Source organism: Chionomys nivalis, chromosome 3 (assembly GCF_950005125.1).
Source record: "Chionomys nivalis chromosome 3, mChiNiv1.1, whole genome shotgun sequence".
Classification (NCBI taxonomy): Eukaryota; Metazoa; Chordata; class Mammalia; order Rodentia; family Cricetidae; genus Chionomys; species Chionomys nivalis.
Window position 1 is genome coordinate 89,169,887 of NC_080088.1, and position 24,229 is coordinate 89,194,115.

The 24,229-nt window shown below is 43.1% G+C and overlaps 1 protein-coding gene across 2 annotated transcripts in view; it reads right to left on the reverse strand.

Annotated features, from left to right (window-relative positions):
- The window catches only part of Lmtk2 (lemur tyrosine kinase 2), a 94,419-nt gene that overhangs the window by 20,684 nt on the left and 49,506 nt on the right, over nt 1-24,229 (reverse strand). For both annotated transcript variants that reach the window (XM_057764478.1, XM_057764477.1), the window contains exons 7-9: nt 12,086-12,219; nt 3,886-3,970; nt 1,819-1,940 (exon numbers count right to left, since the gene is read on the reverse strand). In XM_057764478.1, the coding sequence (XP_057620461.1) occupies nt 1,819-1,940; nt 3,886-3,970; nt 12,086-12,219 (341 nt within the window). The remainder of the gene's footprint in view (nt 1-1,818; nt 1,941-3,885; nt 3,971-12,085; nt 12,220-24,229) is intronic.

Consider the following 24,229-nt stretch of genomic DNA (forward strand, 5'->3'; position numbering starts at 1 on the left):
TCTGATAATTAAAAAAAAAAGCAGAGAGATTTAACAAAAAAGACATAGCTGAAAAGAGAATCTTAAAATAGAGAATTAGAGGCTGGAGAGATGGCTCAGCAGTTAAGAATACTGGCTGCTCTTCCAAAGGACCCGGGTTCAATTCTCTGAATTCACATAGCAGCTCACAACTGTGTATGTAATGCCAGTTTCAGAGGATCTGACTCCCTCACAAAGATATACATGCAAAACACCAATGTACATAAAATAAAAATAAACCCTTAAAAAAATAGAAAATTAGTGGGTGGAACATGCGTTCTAAAATCAAAAGGGTGAAATGCAAAAGGTCAATTAAGAGACGTAAGATAAAGTAGGAAGCAACAATAATTAATGTTCATTTAGCCTTCCCGAAGGAGGGAACATAAACAGAGGCAATAGTTAGAGGATGAGGGCTACAGTTTTTCTAGAACCAATGCACTGTATCAACCTATAGATTTAGAAAGTCAAATAAAAAACAAGCAGGGGTGGGTGTATCAATCCAAACCCATACAATTAACACTGACAAACATCACAGGAAAATAAAAAATAGGAGAAGAGAAAAAAAAAAGTCAGAGAAGAATGTTAAGTCAGCCAGAGAGAAAATGTCATATTACCTTCAAAGACTTACAGCTGACTTCACAAAAGCAACAATGGAAGCAAGAGGACAGTAGAATGACATCTTCAACATGCTGGGAGGAAATAACTGTTATCAAGTAAAAACAGTTCAAGGAACGAGAACAAATAGGCAAGTGTGAGCAGTCTGTTACCAGTAGGCCTCACTCAATCAAACCAGGAAGGACACACTTTAAGTAGAAGTAGTATAACCACAGTGGAAGGTCTGAGATCAAACACAAAAATAAACAAAAGAAACACAAGGAAAGCAGTTTGTTATGTGGATAAATCTAAATAGATATTGATGTTAAAAAGTAACATGTTAGCCAGGTATGGCAGTACACCCTTTTAGTGTTAGCATTCAGGAAGTAGAGGAAGGCAGATCTCTGAGAGTTTTAGGTCATCCTGGTGTAAAGAGTGAGTTCCAGGACAACTAGGGCTACACACACAGAGAGAGAAACTGTGTCTTGAAAAACCAAAACCAAAGAAACAAACAAAGTTACATGTAAAAAAAAAATTAAAATATCCAACAATGGCACATAACCATGTGTGTGATGTGCACGTCCGTGTGGAGGAGGGTACACAGCTAAAGAGAAGTGGAATGCTCTAAGTCCCGTACTAGTCAAGAAAGAGGGTTAGAAAATGACGTCAGATCAAGTCTGTGAAGTTCACACACACTGTCTGTAATTTCTATGATTAAAGTACAGGTGCAGAAAGCGTAGCTCCCAAATGAACAGGAAAACAGCTAAAAAAGGAAACCAATCCAAAGCAAAGGTAAGAAAAAGAAAACCAAAAATAAACATGAAAACGACACCCCAAAATGTAGCTGTCATTAAGAAAACCACGACACTGCCTAGTCTAAGATTTGGAGACATCATTTTAGCACCATCTGAAATGACCCTTAAAAATCAGTCTTACATAACAGCCCAAACTCCCTTCAGCTCTCCATTCACTCAGTAAAGATCAAGCATCTACTATATTCCAGGCCCTGTGTAAGCACAAAATGTAAAACAGATGTGGTTCTTGTTTTTAGTAGAAGAAAATGGACAGAAGGTGCAGTGTTCAAAATTGTTACCATGGCTATGGCACATGATATGTCTTTCCTAACGTAATTACTTCTATACTCAAAGAGAAGGGAGTCAGGCCTTTGCTAAAGAAATCAAATAAAATCGCATATCAGATACCTACCAGATATTACTGTATTTAGTCTGCTCTGCAGTCAGGAGTCTGTCTTGAAAGCTGGTCACTAATTCTGGAGCAGTCCACCTCAGAGGGAAAATTTTTTTGTCATCTGTCTCAATGTAATCCTCCTGCACAATCACAAGCACAATGTTCAGAGGAATTCCATGTGAGGGGAGCTTGATAGCTTAAGAGCAAAACGTTTTCAAAAATGCACACCCAATCAAAAACACGGCAGGGAGGAGGGGAAGCTGGCACAAAGAGAGACTTCTGGATGGAAGGAAGGGACGTGGGGTGTTCCTCTGAAGTCTGGAGGTTTTGTAAACCAGTCTCTAAAGCATTACATTTGCTCGATCACCTTTAGCACAGGCTGGCCTTCTGCACTGAGGACTGTGCTGGTCACCACTGCTGATGTTACAGGCTGTTCTCCCAGCACTTACCAGCAGCAAAGTGACGGGTGAGCTACAGACACTAGAAGCCCTCTTCCTTAGCTGTAAATTATGGCTGCACAAAGCCAACCACCTTTGAAAGGGGTTGGAAAGGTAATGCTAGCAACAGCTTCACAGTATGCAGTAAGAGCTTCAAACACTACAGCTACTGCTTGACAGAACACCAACCTAAATTTGCATCACATCTCGGGTCCTCACAAGAACCCACTAAATCACAGATAAACGGTATATTTCTATTGCTGCTTAGAAAACAATGGGGATAACAACAATAAAATTCCTTTTAAAAAATACAATTATTTTATATGTATGAATATTTTATCTGAACGTATGTATGTATGTACACCATGTATGTGTCCAAAGCCCAAGGAGGAGGTCAGAAAAGATCCCCTAGAACTAGAGTTACAAACTGCTGTGAGCCTCCATGTGGGTGCTGGGAAATGAACCTGTGTCCTCTGCTGCAAGAACAGCAAGTGCTTTAACCTCTAAACCATCTCTCTCCAGCCTCAGCAATATCTCTGCCCATGTCCTTGTTCAGCTGAGCTCTGCAAACACATACAGATGAAAATATAATCTACTAATTTATTTTCTTTTTGGTCTATTATAACAGTTTCAAAAGAACAAAACCATGAATATCAATTTTATCAAACCTGTGCTGCAGTTTTACTGACTGTATGGAGAAATATCTACATGACACGTGTGCTTTGCTCTACTAGTGTTAATTACCATTTTGCCCATGCTAATTATAAATTTTACTGTACAGGGCTAGTGAAATGGCTCAACACATAAAGGCACTTATTGCCAAGCCTGATAACTTGAGTTCTGTCCTGGGAACCCACACGGTAGAAAGAAAGAATTGACATCTGTAAGTTGCCCTCTAACTTCCACCCGCTGCCGGGTGGTGGTGGTCCACGCCTTTAGTCCCAGCACTCGGGAGGCAGAGGCAGGCAGATCTCTGAGTTCGAGGCCAGCCTGGTCTACAAGAGCTAGTGCCAGGACAGGCTCCAAAGCTACAGAGAAACCCAGTCTCGAAAAACTAAAAAAAAAAAAATTAATTAAAAAAAAATAAAAATAACTTCCACATGCATGTCCTTGGCATGTACATGCTCACAAACATACATGTCCACATGAAATAAGTACAAAGTTGAAGTATTTTTTAAATTTTTTATATCATTCAGTCAAATTGAATCAATTACAATGAATTGCAAATGTCTTTAAACCTCGGAGTCTTTCAAAAGCTGTCATAAAACCTTGTCACAAAGCCACTGACTGAGAAAAAACAGAAGTCAACGGTACCATGCAAAGGCCTGTGACAGACCCTGCTGTCATGAAGACTGACTCTCACCCCTTCTTCAAGCATGAGTAACATTTTTTTTTAAGTATTTATTTATTATGTATACAATATTCTGTCTGTGTGTATGTCTGCAGGCCAGAAGAGGGCACCAGACCTCATTCCAGATGGTTGTGAGCCACCATGTGGTTGCTGGGAATTGAACTCAGGACCTTTGGAAGAGCAGGCAATGCTCTTAACCACTGAGCTATCTCTCCAGTCCATGAGTAACATTTTTCAACTTAGTGTCCATGGCTGACACTAAGCAGGTTAAGGGGATAGAGGCAGAGCTTTGCTTACCTTGTATCTGCTGAATCCTATTCCATAGTCACCCACTTTGACATTTAAGTCAGAAGTAAGAAAACAATTCCGTAGGGCCAGATCACTGCAAACGGAAGGAGTAAGGCCAGCATAAGAACAAACAGGATCTACAGTCTGGACCTCACCTCACAGAACTGCCGCAGGTTAGAGGCTTCCTTTAGAAACCAGTGTGTCTTCAGCTCTCTGCTTAGTAATTAGTGACCTGATTTTTGTCATAGTTTAAGTTAAACAGCACATTCCTAACTGCATTTTAGACACATAACTAAGATCACTGGTTAAGTATGAACATACCTACATCAGTGGTCTGGATCACAGTACTTAAAGAGTAACTCAGGAAGAACTTTAGAATATTGAAATTGCCTGAATTTTCTTTACAATCTGAGGGTAGGAACAGTCTCTTAATCTGTTAATAAAGGTGCAACTCCAAAGGTTCAAAAGCCACTCTGTGCCCCCACCCCACGTGCCCTCACTTTTCAAAGTTACATAGGCGCTGGTGCTGGGCCCTCTCCAAGAACTCTCTCTTTCCTTTACCTTCCTGGGGAGAAGAGAAGAGTACACAGTCATGATGTACAATTTACAGACAGTGTTCACTTGAAGAACAAGTTCATTTTTATAAAACTGGTACTCTGAAGGGTAGGAAGATGGCTCAGTACCTAATATGCTTGTCTTGCAATCCTAAGGATTTGTGTTTAGTCGCTGGAGCCCACGTAAAAAGGCTGGACATGGTGGCATACACTTGCAAACCCAGAGCTGGGGAGGCAGAGACAGGAGGCCAGTCTAGCCTACTTAACAAGTTCCAGGCTAGCAAAAGACACTGTCTCAAATAAAATGGACAAGAAAAAAACATAGGAGATTGTCTTCTAGCCTGTACACACATATCAAACAAAAGACATACTTCAATAAGTAAAAAACTTCCCCTTCTTTTTTGTTGTTTTTGATTTTCAAAAAACTTTAAAATATTTTATTTATATTATTATTTTTAAATTATGCATATGAGTGTCTATCTGTGTGTGGGTTAGTGCACATGAGTTCAGATGCTCAGAGGTCAGAAGTGGGTGTCTGATCCCCTAGAACTGGAGTTACAGGTGGTTGTGAGTTGTCCAATGCAGCTACAATGCTCTTGCTACACAGGTGTTTCTCTAAGACCTTTTCCCTAAGTGACTCAGTTTTCTCATTTATTTCTCACAGTACCTACTAGTGAGCAGAGGCTGGAAGTAAACTTTACTAGCAGGTGAAGTGTTTCACACTCTCACCATCAACAGTTACAAGGGGCAGCAGCAGGTGGTAGCAACACTGGCCCTTGCACTGTTGGGTCTCAATGGGCACTCTCGGTGTAATGCTGATTTGGTTGCACTAAGTGGTTCTGTATGCTGCTCATGTGTGGTAATTTGCATGGTGCTCTATCGCAAAGCCTTCCAGCCTTTGGTAAAACCTTGGACACTTTCTGACTTCGCTATCATTAACAAAATAAAAACCTACAATCTTATTTTTTTTTAATTTGGTTTATTGTGTGTACAGAAACAGGGGATTACAGATGTACAATAAAAATGTGCACAGAATGTTTTTAAATGTCAGGACTGCTATCTAGATTCAAGGCAATGATGTAATCGCCCTAAAATGCTAACCCTAAGTAGTCTCTGCACCATTAATGTGCAAAGCTATGGAACAGAAAAAACACAAGGTGCTAGTGTGCAACCTGACGTCAAGACTGCTCAGGTCAGGAAACACAACTGTAGCCAGCATTCTCCTTCAGGCTGAAAAACAGGTCTGGTGACAAGGCTGCCCAAGCTTCAGCCCTGCCTGGCTCTCAGAAGGCACTGGCTGGTCATTTCACTTGGCAGCAGGCCCAAGGGTTCTAAGTCACATTTCATCCCCATTTGTTTTTAACCTGGGTAGCTACACATCAGTCTGCCCACCTGTAGAAGGATTCTCTAGTGCAGATAGCTGAAGATGACCAAGGCCCTCCAAATTAACCCATGGCAAGTTTCTATCTACAGGCAGCAGAGTGACCAAGCTCCTGATGAGAGAGTGAGACAGGAGCCAGTTGCCTGAAAGTCACTGAATACTCTTCCGGGAGTTTTGCTTCTGCTATCTATTCAATCTTGGTAACTGTGTTTCTGAGTAAAACAGATCTCTAACTCTACAGAAGAAATACACTCAGAGGGAGCAAATAAAGCTGAGGAGAGTAGAATTAACCATCCCAGCTGACCCTCTCTGTCCCCCTGACTACCTGACTGCAGCAGCCACAAACACTGAGGCTCTGAAGGGCCATGTCTATCACGCTGCGGAACTCAGATGTGTTGGCATTATATCAAGAAACCTGGGGGGATGAGCAGTGGGTAGGGCACAAGCTTTCCTAGAGTGTTAATGGTCTTTTTCCTGCTTATTAGGTCCATCCTTGCTGGTTGAGCAATACTACATTACTGGGTACCTACCACATACCAGCCACCCACTGGGCTCTGGGAATGCAGAATTTTTCCACTGTGAAATTCTGACTAGACATAGAAGACAGTGTCTACAGGACTTTTGGGGACTGGTGATGGGATGAGATAAGGACTCCTGGGTGGCTTTTTCCTTGGTCTCGTCCAACATCAAGGCTGAGCTGGACAGCCAGGACTCTAATGGGTCTCTACAGACTCTAGCTTAGTCTCACATTGTACACTACTGCAAAACTAGATGGAATACTCAAATAAGCAGTCTCTGGTTACTAGACACCAACTTTTCCAGGGCTCTGACCATGAAGGAGTATGAGAGCAGAGGTAAATACTAGGGGCCATACTCCATGCCCACCCAGTTCAGAGTCTAAGCCCAGGGAATAAAACTTCCTAGCGAACTCCAGAATGGAGTCCAAACCTCAACACACAGGGAAAGAAGGACGCTTTGGCAATGTCTATCTAACACCCAGGTTAGGTTGCGGGTATGGCTCAGTTATAGAGTCCCTACCTACAGTGCCTCAGTGGGCACTAGAGAAACAGCTCAGTGGCATACAGGAGGCACTGAATCCCATCCTCAGCAGCGACAAAACACAAAATGAGCCAAACCTTAACAAAACTAAAAATGTTACCTAAAACCAAGGCCAACCTGAGTTTTTAAGGAACTATCTATCTCTAGGGAAGGCTTTGATGGTTCTCACCACAAAATGTGTGCTAGAATCACTCGGGGGCCCCACTTTCCTACCCCTAAACAAAAGACAGCAGGCAGCAGACCAGAGCTGGGCTGAGAATGGACATATCCTAGGAGCCAGTACATATCTGCTGGGCCTCCCTGGGATGAGCTAAGACTTTACTTCTGAGAGGAACCCTGAGGTTTCTGGCCTGTTCCCTCAGGTCCTGGTACCTAGGACCTGCACCATAACCAGCGCTTTTACTAAAGTGCGGTGTCACCAGGATTAACTATCATGAGACAACCTTCCCAGAGCCAGGTCTAGACTAGAAGTCACACTGATCAGGATCAAAGAAAGCTGGTATATTTTCTGTGAGCACATTTGTAATCAGTGGCCCAAGTGCTAGTTAAGAAGGGAACGTGCACTTTCTACCTGGAATGCTGTCCTGATCCAGCCTGGAAAGATGTAGCATTTGGTGCTGTATATGCCCCAAGTGAGGCTGTTAACTTGTAAGACACAGGCATACCAGTAGATGGTGTGTGCCTCAATTTACTGAGTCTCATGTGGTCTAGAAAGGCCTCAAACTTTCTAAGTAGCTTTATCTGCCTCCACCTCCCAAATCTCAGAATTCCAGACATGCATATCCATACCTCGTTTACTTGGGGTTTGGGATAAATCCAAGGCCTGGAGTGTACCAGGCCAGTGTTGTACCAACTGAGCTACACAAACATGCCACATTAACTGGGCAGTAAGGGTGCTGGGCTCCTTCTGTGCCCTCCTAAAGTATAAAGTTTGTTTTGTTTTGTTTTTAAAGTCTTTCTCTGTTCCCTCTACCCTTCCAGGTGGTACAGATTAACAAACTGGAAGGTACAGTATTTCTACAAAGTGTGGACACCAAAACAAATATACAAAGAAGAGTATACACTGTTATGACTACTAAATTGAACTTTCATACTTAAGATATCACAGTACAGACATTCTTCCTGTAAACCGGCCTAGTCATCCTCAGCCATTACTATAACATTCAACAGTACAGTTGGAGCTTACACTAGCTCCCTTGAGAATGTCTGTCTCTCCTATTTGCCAACACTTCAAGTAATACTGGGATAATTATTTTGTTTGTCTATTTGAGGCAGGGTCTCATTATATAGCCCAGGCTAGCCTTTAACTTGTAATTCTCTTGCCTTGGCCTACTGACCACTGGGTACATTATGTTTTTTGTTTTTCTTTTAAAGAATCTTTTTAGCTGGTGTGGTGGTGTACATCTTTAATCAGCTGGCGAGGCAGAAGATCTATGTGAGTTCCAGGTCACCCAGGACTACACAATGAGACTCTGTCTTAAAAAAAGGAAGGGAGAGAAAGAAAAAGCAAAACACACACATGCGCGTGTACGCACACAAAGACAGACAGACAGACACACACACACACACACACACACACAAATCCAACAACCAAAAAACTAGTCCGGTCCAGAAAAGGCTCTCTGGTTGCTATCATCTCCTGGGTGGACGTTCCTGTTGCTTAATAAGTCAGCTACTTAGCCAGCTTGAGCACATACACTGCCCACCAAAGTAACCCGGTAGTACCCTGCTGCTCAGGAGACATTGAAAGTGGAGGGCAGGGGACCCTAGGTCCGGGGTCACCTGTGGGAAGGCAACAGCAGCATGTGCTGTTCACACGGCCTTCAGCAATGCTGTGTATGCCACCTCTGGAACACAGGTTGTCTGAGACCCTGAGATAAGGTTCTTTTTTAAACATTATGTAAAAACAAATTTTAACTAGGGTGATTTACTAGATCATTTTCCAACATAAGGACAACTTCGGGCTAGACAGGTGGACTGGTCTATTTCAACCAAGTCCTCTGACTCAACCAATATTCTAAATCTCAGTTTTAAAATAATGCCATATGGAAGGCTACCCACACAAGAAGAATTTATAAAGAACAGAAGTTTGCCCCACACGAGACTATACCACACAGCCTGTGTGTGTGTGTGTGTGTGTGTGCATGTGTGTGGTGTGTATATAGGCACCTGAGTGTGTAGTTATGCATGCACATGTGTGTGGAGGCCAGAGGATGACCTCAGGAGCTGTTCCTCAGACAATGTCTTACAATGCCACTCCTCCACGCACATCTGCCTGTCCAGTACTGGGATTACAAGTTTGTAATGCCATATTGGCTTTTGTTTTGTTTTGTCGAGACAGAGTTTCTCTATGTAACTGTGACGGTCCTGGCTGCCCTGGAACTCAGACCCACACGCACCTGCGTCTAGTGCTAGGACTGAAGGTGCGTGTCACCACTGCCCAGCTCATACTCGCTTTCTTTAAAAAAAGGAAAAAAATAATAAAATCACGGACTGGGACTGGAAAGGTGGGTCAGTGGATAAAAAGTACTTGCTGCTGTTGCAAAGGAACTGGGTTTCTTTCCAACATTGATATGGTGGCTCACAACTGTCTGTAACTGTAGTTCCAGGGACCTAATGAATGCGCTCTCTGAACTCTGAAGCCAATGCATGTGTGTGGTATGCTTACATACACACAGGTAAACACTCATACACATTACAAAAAATAAAAAGACAGATAAATCCTTTGGACAATAAATTAAAGAAATAAAAACTACAAGTCAAACTTGGTCCTGTCAGCTCTTTACCAACCAAGCTATGTATCACCTACCTAGTCCAAAGCAGTTACTTTAAAAAGCAGAATGTAACAGCTGTCAATAGTTCCAGGGCTCTTCTGTACCGTGGGCCTTTGTTCTTGAATATCATCCAAATCATATGATTTATCTTTATTTGTTTTCTAGTCTCTTAAGACTTTTCTTTGAGGAAGCATGGGAAAACACTACTGTCTATGACAGCTTTGTCATCTTTAAGAACATGGTGGTGAGCCGGGTGGTGGTGGCGCCTTTAATTCCAGCACTTGGGAGGCAGAGGCAGAGGCAGGCGGATGTCTGTGAGTCTGAGGCCAGCTGCAAGAGCTAGTTCTAGGACAGGCTCCAAAGCTACAACAAAACCCTGTCTTGGGAAAAAAAAAAAAAAAAAAAAAAAAGGGCTGGAGAGATGGCTCAGTGGTTAAGAGCACCACTTGCTCTCCCAAAGGTCCTGAGTTCAATTCCCAGCCACCACATGGTGGCTCACAACCATCTGTAATGAGATCTGGTGCCCTTTTCTGGCCTGTAGGCAGAGCACTGAGAATACTGTATACATAATAAATAAATAAATAAATCTTGGGGGAAAAAAAAAAAACCAACCACGATGGTGAACAGGTTTAAAGCACACTTTCTAGTCATCTCTGAGACTTGTTCTAATTATGTCGGTGTGTGTGTCTATGTGTGTGAAGCTGCCATCGAGGCCAGAAGAGAGAGGGCACTGGATTCTCTGAAGGTAATGTTACAGGTGTTGATGAGCTGCCTGCCGTGGGTGCTGGGAACTGAGTTGGTCCTCTGCACAGTTAGCCAACGTGCCTTCTCTCCTCTCACCTTGCACAATTTAGAAATACTTTATCAAAATAATTTGTTTACCACTGCAAGGCAATCAAGAAACAGATGTGGAGGAAAAAGCTAACCACTTCCCTTTTCTGTCAATCCTGAAGTAATGAGCATCTAAAAGAAACAACCCTTTAATTGCTCACCATATCCCCCAAATACAACCAGATGTTTTCTCATAAATGAATAAATAAATAAAAGGACTTATACTAAAAATAAATTATTCTTAAACTTGTTTTTTTTATTTAAAAGTTTTTAAAAATATTTTTTTTTAGTTTTTGTTTTTTGAGACAGGGTTTCTCTGTGTATCTTTGGCTGTCCTAGAATTCACAGAGATGTACCTGCCTCTGCCTCCCCAAGAGCTGGGATTAAAGGTGTGTGCCATCATGCCCGGTAAGATTTATTGTTTATAAAACTGTGTATATGTGTGTGGATCACATGTGTGTGGGTGCCTGCTGGGGGACAGAAGAAGAAAGTAACAGAAGAGGAAAGTAACACTGTATCCACAAACATTCTGCTGCAAAGATGGCTTGTGGTTAAGAGTACTAAGCTAGAGGAATGGAACTATGATCTCAATCCCAGTGCCCCACTCACACCTGTAGCCCCAGCTTTGAGGAGAGGTAGAGACAGGAGAATTACCGGGGACCATGGGCTTTCAGCCTGGTTGAAAAAATGCCAGCTCGGAAGAGCTCCTACCTCAAAGGCATTCTCACTCAAAATGGAGAGTGATCAAGAAGGAATCTGACTCCCTCCTTCTGGCAGGAGTTATTGACTCTACATACACACAAATAAATAAATCTATTTTGAAAAGTTGGAACTCAAAAGCCTAAAGGCAAAAGGAGAATAAAAGCAGGACCAGTCATCTGTGCTAGGACAAAAGGAAGCCTATGGTGTACAAACAGGAAGTGGCTTCTTCAGACCCAGTTCTGACACTTTTAAGACAGCCTGTTCACCAGCCAGAAACCAAAGCCACCACCTAGTGCAAAGTGGTACTGCTAGCCTATAGCGAGTGCTTCCTCAGGACTGCAAACAGACACATAAGGAGATCTTGTGGGTATAACCAGAAGCCTAAAGCAGTCAGAGGCCAGGAGGGAGCCAGGTACACTCACTCCCTACCCTGACGCTTGCAGACTTCTCATACTGCTTATTTTCTAGACTCAGACCACATTCATGCTACTCCCTGACGTTGGTTTAAGTGAAGTCCAACTCTGCTTTTATTTATCAATACTTCTTTAAGCAGAGAGCTCACGTTACAACCTCATCTCTTTGGTTTCTTCCTTCCTTCCTCCATTCTTGCCTTTGTTTTTTGTTTTGGTGTTTTTGAGATAGAGTCTCATGTATCACAGGTTGGTCTCAAACTCACTATGTAGTTGAGGATGTCCTTGAATTTCTTTTTGATGCTCCTGCCTTCTGAGTGTTGGGATTATATATGTGCATTACTATGCCCAGTTTATCATGCCCACTTTTAGGAATGTTAGCAGTCTACCAACTAAGCTGCATCCCATCCCCAGCCCCTCTTCCCAAACCTCACAACCTCTTCAGTTAGCTGTAAGAATAGCAATGTGAAGAGTGTGCCTGTGCCCAGGCAGACCTACCTGTGCAGGAAGTGCAGCTTGTGCATGGCTGCCAACCCTGCAGCAATCTCACACGCCATCCTCTGCAGCAGCATGGTCTGTGAATCGCCCCGCACATGCTCTTGCTCATTGCGCAGGTAAGCCTTCAGGTCGCCCTGTGAAAACCAGCCCGCGTGAGTGACAAGTGCAGCACCCAGACAAGCACTGCAGTTGATCTGAACTATTAGGATGACTTAATAAATGACTTAAAGGTAATTCTAACCAACCCAAAGTATATGTTATTTTGCTTTAAGAATCATTTCTCATTAGTTGTTATACAAACACATACAGGACAAAACAGTAAATGAAATATAGTTGTATAACGATGCACAATTAAATTAAGTGTAGTGAAGATAGCTGGGAACCTCCAGGTTACAAAGAGGTGATGTGGAGAGCTAAAGAAAGTGTGCTATTCACACCACCTAACTTTCATTTCCAGGATACACGTGGTTGGTAAGTGCTTTATCACGAGGTTCCACGGCCACCGTTTATATTTGAGTGAGCCATGGAGTAGAGACTGAAAAGGAAAAAGAGGTGGAAGAGGTGATGAAAGTCACTGAGTGCTAGCAACAACCAGTTCTCACCCAGCTTCCTTCCCCAGAGACCAACATGGGAAAGAACATTCCAGCCACTTGTAGACACTCACCAGTTCAATTCAATAAGCCTAGGAAGAGGATGGCAGTCTGGGCAAGAACAAACCCTAGCCAGACACACTGGCATTCAGCTCCCCAGCTACTCCCATGAGTGCTCTGGGCTACCTGTCTAAGGGGCGTATGTGTGAGGAAATAATTATATTCTCCTTACACAAGAACAGACAGCTATTGACGTGATCTAATCCAAGTGAAAGCTTTCTGGGGAGAGGAATGTGTACATCCACGTTTAAGAGTGTATACGAATTTGGAGGACAGAGGTCAGTCCTGGCACATTCCTCCACCACACCCTACCTTAGCTTCTGGACTGGAGCTTGCTTACCAGGCCTGACTGGCTGGCTAGTTCCAGGGATCCTCCTGTCTTTCTCTCCAGGGCTGAGACTACAAACACAGACATCACTGTCCCTGGCTTTTCTTACTTGGGTTTTGGTAACTGAAACCAGGTATTCATATTTATATGGTAAGCATTTTACCGACTGCACCATCTCCCCAACCCCCAAACTGAAGACTTTTATGATATGCTAGTAAAGTAGAAAACAACTCAAGAACTTTCAGTTTTCTTTAAATCCAACTCAAGAAAAGACTCAGAAGTTCTCCTTGGCCAACTTTCTTGTAACTTACTGAAGACGCGAATTTGTCAGACTCCACCCAAGATAAAATTTTCAAACTTAATATTCCTCCACAGACAGCTGTCCATGTTTAATTCTTGGTACACAATAACGCAGCGTCTAGGCCCCACCCAGGACCTGCATTTGTTTCTATTCCTAGTGTTAGGGATCTACAGCAGGAGGCTTTATAACTGCTACCCATGGTGCATACTTTAAACTTCAGGCATTCTGCAGATACAGAACAGCTGCTTAGGAGAGTTAAGAAATTTGCTCAAGATAATGCCTGTCTCTCATACTTGAAAGGAAGAAGCAAGAGGATGAGGAATTGGAGGTCACTCTTGGTTATAAAATGACTTAAAGCCAGCCTGGAATACATGAAACCCTATTGAAGGAAAGAAAAAAGGAGGGAAGGATAGAAGGAAGGGAGAGAAAAAAATTTTGTTCCAATAAACTATGCTTACATTTTTTTAGTATACTATCTAGCCAAGAAAATTCTAGTCAGCTAACAATTAAACCAATATGCAGATGAAATCAATTTATTCTACAAAAATAAATGTGAGCTAACTTAAGGTTCATCGCACACACCTGTGGAATCCCGAATCCCACCCACAGGTCACATTAGCTTTACAAGGAAGCAGCATCCTTCTCCAGTATACTATGGACACTCAGTCACCACCATCACCGTGCACTTCTAACCATCCAATATTAGCACGCACACCGACACACCACATTCACCCCCAGTCACCCAGCACCACCATGCACACCCAAGCACACAACCAGATCACCAATATCACGCACAGGCAGCACCACTGATCACCATCAGCACTGCCAAGCACACTCATACCCTGCCATACACACTCATACCCTGACATGCACACTCATACCAAACACAGAAAACTTTCTCCCTTTGTTCCTGCTAGAATTCCTCACCCCAATACAAACAGCTCTTCATAAAGGCTAGGCTCTTTCCAGCTGTGCAAATTGGGGGCATGATGAAAGATTTGAATAACAAACTAATTCTGAGAAGTTCTAGCAGGAAACTCCAGGATTATAGGCAAATGGGCTTTCCCTAAGGCAGCCCCTATAAAAACAAAATATAGAAATAGCATTTAAATGCACTGAAGCTTCCAATCAAATGGCTTTTTTTCTTCTTAGCCTCATTGCTGCAGCATACCCAAATAAAGAAAAACCTACTGGCCAGGCAGTAGTGGTGCATGTCTTTAATCCCAGCACTCAGAAGTTCAAGACCAGCCTAGTCTACAGATCAAGTTCCAGGACAGTCAGGGTTACACAGAGAAACCCTGTTTTTGGGGGGGAGAGTGGGAAGTGGGGAAGAGAGAAGAAAGCCCTACTTTCACATAATTATGCTCCCTCTTGCCAATTTGCAAAGCAAACAGCAGCTCTTGGTAAGAAGTTTACAAAATGACTGTGGCTGTGAAATGGAGCTGTTTTTCAAGATCACCTGAAGTATGTTCACTGCCACCCCTACTCTTAAATTGCCTTTTCCAGGTGACATTCCTGAGTGACTCTCAAGATCCCTAAGAGGCCCAGCCACACCTCCCGAGGAAGACGTGTATTGTGTGTGCAGGACTCACAGTTAGGTCTATGGTCCAGAAGTACTCTGGACCTCTCCTGATAGCAGTTCAAAACAACAAACATCTGGAGGCACATGGTGGGCACCTCTTTAGTCTCAGCACTTGGGAGGTAAAGGCAGGATCTCGGTGAATTCAAGGTAGGCCTGGCCTACACAACAAGTCCCAGAATAGCCAGCGTTACATAGAAAGAGACCCTGCTTCAAAATCAATCAACCAATCAATCAATCAACCAATCAATCAACAATAGCTTTCAATTACAGTAAAAGAATTTTTACCTCAAGAAAAGTTCTAAAAAGATTCAGTCTATCTAAAACAAACGCATATTTAGATATTTGGGGAGGTGTGTGCAGAGACAGAAAGACAGAGAGCGCGACAGAGACATGGGAACTGAACCCAGGGCACTCCATTCCCAGTCCTTTTTTGGTTTTTTATTATGAGGCAATGTTTCATTGTGTTGCCTAGGCTGAACCTGAATTTGTGATCCTCTTGACTCAGATTCCTGAGTAGCTAAGAGTACAGGCCTATGCCCATAGGGCCCAGCTTGTCTTACTTATATTTTAATTGTGCTTACTGAATAGACACGGACAATCACTACTGTGTATTCTTTAAGGAAAAATTAAAAAAAAAAATTCACCAAGAACCTCAATGTGTTTTTAATTAAATCTCCTTTATTCAGGTTTTAAAATGTAAGGAAACTCAAGAACGACAATTTACGGACACTAGATGGCAACAGAGAGCTACACCCAGCACTAGGAACAGAAGCACCTTGCAAGGACTTGGAATTCTGAGTGCTCAAAGGTCCTGGTAAACTCCAACACAAAGGTCCAGGGGCCCCTTATATGGGGTTTTGGCAGATCACGGAGCACAATGAATTAATTTTTAATACATTTTAATTTAATGTTACCACAATGTAACAGAAGCAGTAAATAGCCTTATAACTGAAACACAGGTCATTTGTAAAGAACTTTGTTTTGAGACAAAAATCTCATGTAGCCCAGGCTGGCCTCAAATTCAGGTAGGGATAACCCTGAATTTCTCTTACCTTCTAGACTGAAGTGTGTCCCAGCATGACCCTTAATGAAATGGGCATGCCCCAGCTGAAGCATATGGAAGCCTGTATCTGGATGCCATCTTAACATCTCCTGCCTCTTCGTTGTGGCCCTGGACACCATCTCCTCAGGAGTCTTCTTCCAGCTCTATTACTCCATCAGCTCTCAGGGAAAAGCAACAAAACCCAAACCTTTCTGGCTCCTCCTCCTCCTAGCCAGCTCTTGCTACTTTCCTGTTTCTGCCATCCTTCCTGAACGAACTCCTCTCATGGCTGCATCTTCTGGCCTCCTTCCTTGCATGAGCTTCTCTGCCCTCAACATACCTGCACCCACTATTCATCTACAGCTGCTGAACCCCCTTCCCCCACCATCCCCACAGCTAGCAGCTCTGCCAAAAGCTAGCAAAACCAAACAAACAAACAAAAAACCCAAGGGGTCTTGTTCTCCCTTCAAATCTAACCTTTCCATGGGGCGGCATGATGGTTTACTGAGTAAAGGTTCTTAATACCATGCCTGGCAAACTGAGCTCCATCCCCATACCCCACGTGGTAGAAAGAACCCATTCCATGGCACACATGTGCTTCCCCCACCCTGCCCCACACAAAATAAATAAACGTTGTTGTGTTTTTATGGCTGTGAGCTGAACCCAGGCCTTGTTCATGCTAAACAGGGGTTCTACCACTGAGCTACAACCCAGCCCATCACTGGTGGATTCTTGGCAAATGCTCTATTGCTGATCCAAAGCCCTAGCCTTTGATATTTGTATTATTATTTTATTCTCATGCATGTTTTACCTTCATGTATGTCTGTGCACTGCAGGTGTGCATTGCTTGTGGATGTCAGAAAAGGGAAATAGAGTTACAGTGGGCTGTAAGCAGCCAAGTGGGTGTAGGGGATTAAACCCAGCTCCTCTGAAAAAGCAACAAGTGTCCTTAACTGCTTAGCCATTTCTCTAACCCCCAGTTCCAACCTTTTAAGCCCACATTTAAAACGTAAGCCATGTTGCACCACCCACCCCCCAGCACACTGTTGTTTGCAGATGACCATTTTCTTTGTTTACTCAACTAGAAGAAAGCTGTGACTGGGTGGTGGCAGCACATGCCTTTAATCCCAGCACTTGGGAGGCAGAGGCAGGTGGATCTCTTGTGAGTTCGAAGCCAGCCTGGTCTGCAGAGCGGGTTCCTGGTCAGCCAGGGCTACACTGAGAAACCCTGTCTCTGGAATAAAAAATAAAAATAAAAAAAAAGCTGTGAACACAGCTATGTCTTCACCTGTTTCCTACTGTCCCTAAGCCCCACAACAATACTGGACACAGATATGTTTAACATATCTGTTTGATGAGCAGGAGAAGGCAGAAAATTTTTTGGAGAAGCTCCAAATGATGTGCTCCAAGTTCAAGCTGAGCCAGTCACATTCCCATGCCACGCCATGCCAGCATTTCATTAACAGTCTAATAATGATGAACTTAGGAGTAAATCTATAATTTCAGATTTTTATTGGGCTTATAAATTTATGGCTTAGTTACTTTGTACATAAAACATAGTCAAAGATAGCTACCCATGGGAAATATTTTCCTTTCTTTTTCTTTTCCATTTGCACTACAGAAGTGGGCACCAATCTCATTACAGATGGTTGTGAGCCACCATGTGGTTGCTGGGAATTGAACTCAGGACCTCTGGAAGAGCAGCAAGTGTTCTTAACCACTGAGCTATCTCTCCAGCCCCACTTTTTCTTTTTTTATACAGAGTCTCACTTTGAAACACAGCCTGGCCTAGAAGTTCCTGTGTGTAAGAAGCAGGCAGCCTCTTGGCTCAGCCTCCTGAGTGCTGGGATCACAGGCCTGAGCCAATGTACCCAGCAGGCAGCAGGGATTAAACACTGAGAGCAGAAGCTGAGGGCTCAGATCCTGAACCACAAGCATAAGCAGAGAGAGCACAATGGGAATAGCACAGGCTTTATAATTCCCAGCCCACCTCTAATAACATACTTCTTCCACGAAGGCCACAACCTTCTTCATACAGTATCACCAACTGAAGAGCATCCAAACGTCCAGGACTACAGAGACATCTCATTCAAACCATTATTTTGGCACATCATCTGGATGATCCCAATAACATCTAACTGATTTTTTCTATGGACAGTTCCACCACTGTATAGTAAATGCTATTGATTTTACTTCTAGTGGAGGATCTGTATTACTGTAAAGCTCACTTAAAGATGGTCTTTGTTCTTGAAAGGCACATCTCCAGAGTCCTTCCTCAGAGATAATGACAGCTCGGTGGGATGTCAAAAAGACACATGAAATCAATAACAAAGGCCAGTCAAAGCCCAAAAGGAGGCTGGCACTGGCTGGGACGCCCCCTTCCTATGCCCACCTCCAGGTCTAACAGGGATGACAGTGCCCTGAACTTTGTCTAGCTAGGTCACCTGCTCTCCCACAGAGCAATGTGCTACCTCTCTTCAGAAACCCACTTTCTGAAGAGAGTGCTCCACTAGCAAGTAGGAAGCCCTGAGTTCCATCTCTAGCACAGCATAAACTGTGTGCAGTAGTGCTTGCCTGTAATCCCAACACTGAGAGTTGGTAAGAGGATTGGAAGTTCAAGGTCACCCTGAGCAACACTGAAATCCACCTGCTGTCTTAGTGGCCTGGCCGGACATTCAGGAGCACCACTTGAAATGCCCAGCACCCTGCTCTGGAGGCAGCAAGGGACGTGAAAGCACAAGCGAATGTGAGGACGTGCACTCTCTACCCTTCAGCATCTCAGCTCCCAGCCTGCCCTCAAGCATGCTCATAAACCTACCTTCCTACTCCAGACGTGTTCCTCCCAGCAGGTCCGGCCTGTCTCGCCCCCTTCAGCACTACCATTTACCTGACCTGTTGCCATGCTTCCAGGCCTGGGCCGGCCTTTCCCACCTGAAGAAAACCTATCTACTCACTCTCTAAATTTCACTTCCAGGTGAAGCCTCTCTTAAGAGCCCAATCTGAATTTCTATACTTCTCTGGGGGTGTGGCTCAGTGGCAGGTCTCTTACCTAGCATGTTCAAGATCCCTGGTTGCATCCCTAATACAGCAAACATTCTAGGGGAAAAAAGGTAGGACTGCCAAGATGGCTGACAAGATAGTCTATTAGGTAAAGGTGCTTGACACCAAGCCTGATGGTCTGAATTTGACTCTTGGAATCTACACATTGGAAGGATAGAGTTGATTCCTGAAAGTTCTCCTCTGACTTCTACATGTATGTAGGCCACCACATGTGCATACTCCCAAACACATACAACATACACACAATAAAATTAAATTACAACTTTAAAAATAAAACAAAACCTATTCATCTTAAATTTTCTCCCAGCACATCACCATGTTTACCTGAGGTTGAGCAACTTGGGTCTCAGCAGCACTGTCATTAGCCACTTAAATCTTTATTTAATTAGCAGTTAGATTCATTTAAGAAAGTGAAAATAATTACTGGGCTGAGGAAATGGCTCAGCTGGTAAAGTGCTCTGCTGTGTAAACATGATGATCTGAAGTTGGATCCCAAATAGCTACATAAAAACCAGGAGCCTGGAATTCCCTGGAGTTCACTGGCCAGTGAGGGACCTTGGCCACAAAAAAAAAAAAAAAAAAAAAAAAAGTGGAGAAGTGATTTAAGAATACATTTTATGTCAGTCTCTGATTTTCATATGCATATGGGTGCACCTGGAACTGACAGGCCAGGTGAGTCACCTGCAGGCACACTGGCAGGGCAGCCTTATCATGCTGGAATTCCCTGAGCACTAAGCACAGCTCTCAGAGGTCCACACACATTCAGTACATTTTTGGTGGATGAGCAATCCTCAACTGGAACACTCTCACTGCCTTGGTATCCTAGGAGAGCATATGTATCCACTAGGGTGCTAGGGCAAGTTACATAAAACCCTGCAGTAATCTTTCAAGTTCTGTTCCAAGCACGGCCACCATCAAGCATTATAAGCTGGACATTGAGGACCTGCCACAAACTCATTCGGTAGAGCTGTTGCATGCTTTCAGAAGTGTTCCAAGTGTTTTAAAGTAATGCTGGTAACTGTATATGAATTACTTAGATGCAAAAATATTCTCCCTTGGTTACGCAGGAGACGTTCTCAGCGAGCACGAGTGCTGTTTGGTTGGTGTCCATCCAGGCTTACGACCTAAGAGCAGAAGGAGACAGCCAGACTTTTGTGGCTGCAGTGGCTTAGGACCAGGTTTAGGACCAGAGGGTGGCTCCTGCCTTTGGATGACATTCCTCCATTCAATATGGCCTGTTTCTGGGAAAGCCATGAGTAAGCATGTAGGGAACAGGGCTCCACGTACATTGAGGCCACTGAGCCCAGGGGATAGCCCTGTAGTCTGTGCAGGTGGACATCATTTTCAGCTCCCTAGGCCTCCTAGCTCCTGAGGCCACCTGACACCTACTACAGTACAGTCTGCACAAACTGAGCTTAGGGTAGCCAGACTTCAGAACCCAGTGAGGGCCCAATCTGCTGAAGAATCAATCTGGAGGTTTTCTAGGATCAGAAGTGAGCACAAAGCTGGCCCATGGGGACGAATGTCACTTCATCTGAACAGTCTTAAGCCTATATGACACCAACCGCTCTAACACACCAAGCAATGACAGCGCTTGATTGGTGTCCGTTTTGGATTCTCCTGTTTCTACCTCCCATTCACTGAAGGAACACCGGGGTTACAACTACATTCTACCGTACAGCTTTGCATGGTTCTAGGGACTGAACTCAGTTCTTTTTTTTTTTTTTTTTTTTACTTATTTATTTATTTTTATTCTTTTTTAATTAAAATTTCCACCTGCTCCCCATTTCCCATTTCCCTCCCCTCCTCCCAAATATTGCCCTCCCCTGAACTCAGTTCTTAATGCACTCAGAGCAAATGCTTTTACCCACTAAGCCCCAGAGAGTAGGTTTCTGATGAGCCCTCAAATGCAGGTACAGGTGTTCATTTACTGGCCCTGGACTCTCCAGTCTTGTTAGTCACACTCAGCTAGAGGAAGAGGAAGCAAAATTCAAATTGACAGGGGAAACTGAAACAATATTAATCAAAAATCCAAAAGAAGGGGGCTGGAGACATGGCTCAGAAGGGTGCTTCCTGTTCTCTCAGGATCAGAGTTACCCCAGCTCCCACTGCAGCTCACAACTATCTGCAATTCCAGTTCTATGGTGATATTTTATTTATGTTTTAGGGCAAAGCTAAGTCACTAGAGCTTTCTGGTTTTCTGGTTGAACTCCCATATCTGACTCTGGGCTTTTATTATTCATGCTACACAGTTCTAGGGAATCCACTTTCCCTCTAGGCCTCCATGGGCACCAAGTACACATGCAGTGCACACAGACATAAACAAAACACCCAGAGATGTAAAATAAAATTGGGGGGAGGGTCCAAAAGAAGGTAGAAAGAAATTTCCAAAGACTATGCTAACTAGGATAAGCATATAGACCACATGGTCCAGATTAGCACTGCAGGTTAGCAATCATTTAAGCAGAGAAGAATGAATGAGGTACACCTGGCCAAAGAAGTTAAGTCCTAACTACAGGAAAGTCACTTTGACCAGATTATTATCATAATGCTTTACTGTTATAAAATGCTTTGTTTGGGGGTCGGGGGTTGAGACAGGGTTTCTCTGTATAATAGCTCTAGCTGTCCTGGAACTAGCTCTGTAGACCAGGCTAGCCTAGAACTCACAGAGATCCGCCTGCCTCTGCCTCCCGAGTGCTGGGATTAAAGGTGTGCGTCACCACTACACAGCTGTTATCAATGCTTTTAGTCTTCAAGAGAACCCTTTCACAATGACAAACAGGTGAAGTTTTATTAAGTCACACCAAGTCTGTATCTATATCTCTCACATAAGGCATCAAGAAGTATAAAGGAAAACCACTAGAATTATCAGGAGAAATCAAGAAAATGCATAACCAGCATGCAAGGTTCTTTTAACTATTATGTTGTAGTTTTGTGTGTGTGGTATGTGCATGTGTGTGTACCTAGATGTAAATAGACCAGAGGAGGAGAGCAGGAGCCCTCCTCTATTGCTGTATACCTTATTTCGATGAAACAGGGTCTCCCAATGAACCTGGAGCTTGACATTTCTTATCTAGTCTGGTAGCCTGAGAGCCACAGGATCCTTATGTCTCTGTCCTCCTATAGTGATGGCGTTAAAGACATGGAACACCAGACTGATTGTACTTTTATGTTGGCACAGGGGATTTGAAGTCAGATTTTCATGCTTGGACAGCAAATGTTCTTATCTACTAAGCTATCTCCCCAGGTCCTGGGGCAGTAGACTTTAATATACCTCTTTCAACAATGTTAGGACACTTCACAACCCTCACCCTAAATTGAGGAGGATATAGATTTGAACAAAGGTATAGACTAACTCAAAAGCTCATAAAACACACATGAAATAATGTTAGAATACTGACTGGTGTTTGTGTGTTTATGAATTCGTGCATGCATGTGCTATCATATATATAGAGAGACAAAAAACAAAAAGCAAGGGACTGGAGAGATGGCTCTGAGTTAAGAGCACTGCCTGCTCTTCCAGAGGTCCTAGAGTAAAGATGAATGCAACTTAGAAACTAGCTGCAGTTGGCTGGGTGGTAGTGGTGTGCATTCTTCTAATCCCAGTACTTGGGAGGCAGAGGCAGGCAGATCTTTGTGAGTTCAAGGCCAGCCTGGTCTACAGAGTGAGTTCCAGGACAGCCAGTACTGTTACACAGAGAAACCCTGTCTCAAAACAAGCCCCCACCTCCCCCGACACAAAGACAGCTTTGGCATCAACTGACCCAATGTTTAAACAGTAAAGCAGAAAAACATCTTTGCGGTTATAAACCAAGCCATAGGGATCTAGGGTCACACTATGAAGGAATCCAACTAAAGTTAATATCAAACTTATTAACTTCTTTGATTAACTGATTAATTCCTTGGGATTTAACCACCTTTGTCAAGGATAAAAATATCTGAAGTAGATTTAGGAGTTAAAGCTAAATGCACAGCATAGTCTGCTTTCTTTTTTAGCAGCAGAATGTTATCTGTGTGAACTGGGATTTACTTTGGGGCACTCCCACTTCTCTGTACACAGTCAAGGAAGTTTTAATGTTCTAAAAACTGAGAAATCAATTAAAATCTGGCAAATTAAATTACATTTTTACCACTCATTTTTGAAAATAACAAATTATTATGTGTTAAAAGTAGGTTTAAAAGATGAAGTATTCTGCAATGGGGGAAAGATGTTTATTCAAAATTTTCACATTGAAATTGTTATTAAAAGTATTCATACACCTGCATGAAGAATAATCTTTCCAACTATCAATATCCATAGGTTACATGCCTAGGAAAAAAATGCCCTTTTTTGGAAGGAGTGTCTCACACAGCTCCAGCTGACCTCAAATTCATTCTGTAGCTGAGGATGACCTTGAATTCTGATCATTGAATTTGATAGTAAAAATGCATAAATTACTGTTTTCAAAATCTGAAAGGGGCTGGAGAGATGGCTTAGTGGATCAAGTGTGAAGACCAGAGTTTGGATCCCCACTACCCATATGAATGCTGAGTAGGTGTGGCAGCCTGCCTGAAATTCCAGTGTGTGGAAGATTGGAGCAAAATGGCCAGCTAGATTAGCCCTATGTGTGATGTGGGATTCCCCTCTGTATGCTATGAATATGTTTTATTACTACTGGTTATTAAAGAAGCTGTTTCGACCAATGGCTTAGTAAAGTCAGGTGGGAAATCTGAACAGAGACAGAGAGAAAGCAGGCAGAGTCGGAGAGATGCTATGTAACTGCCAGAGACAGACGCACATCCTTACCAATAAGCCACAGCCTCGTGCTGATACACAAATGAATAGAAATGGATTAATTTAAGATATAAGAGCTAGCTAGAAATATGAATGAACCATTGGCCAAACCGTATTGTAATTAATATAGTTTCTGTGTGATTATTCGGGCCTGTTTGGTCAGGAAATGACAAGTAGTCTCCAACTACATACAACTCAGGGTTCAGCAAAAGACTTTGTCTTCATGACTAATATTCTAGAGAGTGACCAAGGAAGACAACTGACATCAACTTCAGGTCTCCATGTGCACCTGCACACATGCCCCACACATGCAAATATGCATACACATACACACAAATACATAAGCAAAAAAAATCTGAATGACTAGTGGTATTCTGTTGGTAAGAGTTTTCATGGGTTACCCTGAT